This window comes from Nanorana parkeri, unplaced genomic scaffold (assembly GCF_000935625.1).
Source record: "Nanorana parkeri isolate BGI_ZX_2015 unplaced genomic scaffold, ASM93562v1 scaffold1851, whole genome shotgun sequence".
NCBI lineage: Eukaryota > Metazoa > Chordata > Amphibia > Anura > Dicroglossidae > Nanorana > Nanorana parkeri.
Window position 1 is genome coordinate 120,224 of NW_017308119.1, and position 2,111 is coordinate 122,334.

At 46.8% G+C, this 2,111-nt stretch overlaps 1 protein-coding gene across 1 annotated transcript in view; it reads left to right on the forward strand.

Annotated features, from left to right (window-relative positions):
• LOC108799900 (neurobeachin-like protein 2) overlaps window positions 1-2,111 on the forward strand; it is a 104,045-nt gene that overhangs the window by 73,028 nt on the left and 28,906 nt on the right. The window contains 1 exon segment of the mRNA XM_018571836.1: window positions 348-481. Coding sequence (XP_018427338.1) covers window positions 348-481 — 134 coding nt within the window.

Below are 2,111 nucleotides of genomic sequence, written 5' to 3' on the forward strand. Positions count from 1 at the left end.
GGAGGCCTGGGGACAAGACATTATGGCCGGAGGCCTGGGGACAAGAAATTATGGCAGGAGGCCTGGGGACAAGACATTATGGCCGAAGGCCTGGGGACAAGACATTATGGCCGGAGGCCTTGGGACAAGACATTATGGCTGGAGGCCTGGGGACAGGACATTGTGGCTGGGGGCCTGGGAGAAAGATAAGAGCCCTTGGGACATTATATTGTGGCTGGAGGCTTGGGGACAAACTATAGAAAGTATAACATAAAAAGTAAATAAGAAAATGGCATTCGGCTCAGAAAATATATGAAGCTTGTCTTCTAGGAAACGTTTTGACCACTTTTGTCTTTTTCTCCGCGCAGGAATTGGTTACGATTTCAAGCGGCCGCTCTCGCAGCTCCGCGAGGTCCACCTGCGTCGCTATAATCTGCGAAGGTCGGCTCTGGAGTTCTTTTTCATCGACCAAGCCAATTACTTTGTCAACTTTAAGAAAAAGGTAATTTACTGCTTTTACAGCTGAGAAGAAAGCGAGCCGGAGGCCCGTACGGGGTCAAGGCAAAAACAAGAGCTACTAAAGTCCATTACTTCTATCCCATTTTGGGGAAGATTTCCAATCTGCCACCAGCTCTGTCCCTGCTATAGAATAGAAATAGGATATTTACTCAGACACCTTACTATCTCAGCATCACGTGTCTCTAAAATGTTTTTTGTTCATTTGTATAATGCTGTATTAATTTTAAATCCAAATTCCATTCCATCTTGGGCCAAACAAACACTGGCTGCAGTACTTATAATCCTGGACTGTACTGTGGAAGCTGTGTCCAAGCAAAGGACAAAGGAGAAGTCACCTGTATTACCTGCGGTGTCCCTGCAGCTGATATTTTCCTATTACTGACCAACCAATGTCTTGTACTGCACTGTGTCTCTGGGTGGAAGCCGCCATCTTGGTAGAGGAGCAGGGCTTTGCTTATTCATCAAAGCTGCTTAAAAGAGAACTATGGGATCTGTGCTTTTCCCCATAGTTCTCTTTAGGGTCACGGGAAGACATATACTAGCGTCCTCCCATGACACAAAGCTCAGTATATCTCGAGCTACAGCTCGCTGTATACTGAGACCGCCGCAGCCGAGACGGATCCCGACATTACTGTCGAGGTCCACCTAGCTGCGTGAGTGACAGCTGGCTCGGCCTATCTAGAGGCAGAGCCAGCTGTACCCGCCCCCTCCCCCGTCCGTTCCTCCAGTCAACGCTGGAGGATCGGCGAGGGGGGGAATCCCTAACAGTCACGGCTCTCTACAGGGAGATGATCGAGAAGTGAGCGAGCGGCGGTATGTGTTCACTCACTTCCCGATCTATTGAGCCGACCTGTGACAGTTTCATTGTCACACGTTGGCTCAAACTATGAGGATGAGTGATATTCAATTACCTCATAGTTCTCCTTTAATGATGAATAAGCAGCAGGAGAAGTGAAGGAAGCACAGATCCACACAATTGACGAAGTAGGGAGATCCTTGCACTGCATGTTGTCAGGTACAGCTTCCCCTCCAGCAAGGGGAATAGTGAGCAGCACAGAAGTGACATCACCAAATCTGGAGAGACCAGCAGTCAGAGGTAGCAATGCCTTAGACCAGTGCTCCCCAACCTTTTTATCGCCGCGGACCGGTCAACGTTTGACAATTTTACCGTGGCCCGCTGAGGGGGGGACGTTGATTGTTTATATTTTAAATTGTTTTGATTTAATAATTTTAATTGAATTGTATTTAAACATGCCTTCAAAATAAAATACAGTTACACCAAAAAATGAAAGCGTTGGAATTCTTCACCTATTCCACCACCGAAAAACTGGGCGAGATTACGTTAAAATGTGTGACCACGTCACTGGTCACACATTCTAACGTAGTCTCAAACTTTGATAGATCACATGCCTACCTGTAATCAGAGAAATAGATTATAATAGGGAACATTACAGTGCAATATGCCCCATTATAATCCACTTGTCTAATTACAAGAAAAAGCATGAAATGGCTGTACACAACTACTATCCCCCCCGCCCCCCCACCACATATCTATGACCCCTTTACAACCCCCCATCCAGATATCTATTACCCCTCTACAAACCCCCCCCCCA